Source organism: Hypanus sabinus, chromosome 24 (assembly GCF_030144855.1).
Source record: "Hypanus sabinus isolate sHypSab1 chromosome 24, sHypSab1.hap1, whole genome shotgun sequence".
NCBI lineage: Eukaryota > Metazoa > Chordata > Chondrichthyes > Myliobatiformes > Dasyatidae > Hypanus > Hypanus sabinus.
In genome coordinates this window covers 35033360-35035201 of record NC_082729.1, presented here as the reverse complement: position 1 = coordinate 35035201, position 1842 = coordinate 35033360, and the positions used below count along the sequence as shown (strand labels likewise).

At 44.6% G+C, this 1842-nt stretch overlaps 1 protein-coding gene across 1 annotated transcript; it reads left to right on the top strand.

Annotated features, from left to right (window-relative positions):
* The first annotated feature begins 577 nt into the window (after window positions 1–577).
* LOC132380738 (probable G-protein coupled receptor 139) lies at window positions 578–1411 on the top strand. Its single transcript, XM_059949730.1, has one exon. It carries the CDS (start codon window positions 578–580, stop codon window positions 1409–1411), a length of 834 nt encoding a protein of 277 aa, XP_059805713.1.
* Window positions 1412–1842: the final 431 nt, after the last annotated feature.

Below are 1842 nucleotides of genomic sequence, written 5' to 3'. Positions count from 1 at the left end.
AGACTTTCTGAGATACTGAAACTACCCCGTTTGTCAGTAACAATAATTCCATGGTCAAAGACATTGAGATCAAATTGCTTTTCCATTATGATGCGGGTTTGAGCAACAGCTTGACCAGGGTGCCCAACTTTTTATGACATTGTATCTACCACTAACCAAGGGTCCGTTTAGCCCAGATTGGACCCCTACTGTAATCAGACACTCGCATTTACGAGCAGGTGTACATAATAAAATGGAGACAGAATGTACATTTTATTAGCCCGTGATAATTGATCAAATCCAGAAGGCTTTTCCTGCTCTCGTTTTACTTCTTGGTCATTGAGATTTCCATATCAGGTCGTGATGCAACCAGTTAGGATAACCTCCTTTGGCATCAATAGAAGTTTGCCGAAGTTTGTTTGGTGACATACCGTAATTGTGGAAGGTTTTACGTTCAAACTTCAGAATTACTTCTGCTGCGAATACGTTCTTGTGATAATCTTCAATTGTTTCTCCCGCAGTTAATATAGTGGCTATTGTGATCCTCTCCCGAGGAAACTGCGGTTTGTCCAGGTGTATCAGCCGGTATCTCGTGTCCATGGCCGCGACGGATCTTCTGGTAATTATCACCGCTGTGATATTAAACCGCATTCCTGCTATTTATTTCCCCGGCAGTTTCCTTTCCATCACGCCTGTGTGCAGTTTGAGCATTGCGTTAATTTACGCCGCTAGGGACAGTTCGGTTTGGTTAACGGTCACATTCACCTTTGATCGATACGTCGCCATCTGCTGGCAGAATCTCAAAGCAAAATACTGCACGCAAAGAACCGCAGGAATTGTTGTCTGTGTCGTCTGCACTCTGGGTTGCGTGATTAACATTCCCTGGTATTTTTTGCACGAACCAGTCTACGTCATTGACAACGTGCCCTGGTATTGCAAACGGAGGAGTATTCTTTATTATTTTCTGGTGTGGACAATATTTGATTGGACCGATCGCGTTGTGACTCCTTGCGTACCGTTCCTGCTTATTCTCTCATTCAACGCTCTGACGGTCAGGCACATTTTGGCGGCCAGTCGGGCCCGTAGGAGACTCCGCAGTTGTTCCGCCGGAGAGAGACAGAGCGACCCGGAGATGGAAAGCCGCAGGAAGTCGATCGTCCTGCTCTTTGCAATCTCGGGATGTTTCATCCTTCTGTGGATGCCGTATGTTATACACTTCTTTGTAGAGCGATTTCAAGTTGGTTATACAGTTAATGGCTACGGAGACCCCAGATTTATCCTGATGGAAAGTGGAAACGTGTTTCAGATGCTGAGCTGTTGCACAAACACGTTTATCTACGCAGTGACTCAAAACAAATTCCGAGAAGAGTTAAAGGTTCTGATGAAATTTCCGCTGAACATTTCACATTCGTTAGCTTCGTCTCGGAAGTAGAAGGCTACTGGAGAAAAAAAGAAACTTTGCAAATTCGTTCCGTGTAAACACAAATAAATTTCACTGAAAACTCCAGGTTAATTAGAATTATATACCACCCTGTCATTCTGTATCAGAAATTATTATTAATATATTGATTAATTTAATAGACGGTTTTTCGATTGGAGGAGAATTAGATGATCATAGCTTCCTGCCATGCCCACTCTTGGCTGTTGGTAGGAATCGCACGCTCCATCATCTTCTTGTGCATTCATCCCACCCCACCTGCCTCTCTCCTGGTACTTATACCTGCGAGTGGAAAAAGCGCAACATCTGCCCATTTACCTCCTCATTCACTACCACTCATGCCCCCAAACAGTCTTTACAGGTAAGGCGACACTTCACCTGAGTGCCTGACGGGACGACCAACTCTATCAGGTGCTCCTGCTGTG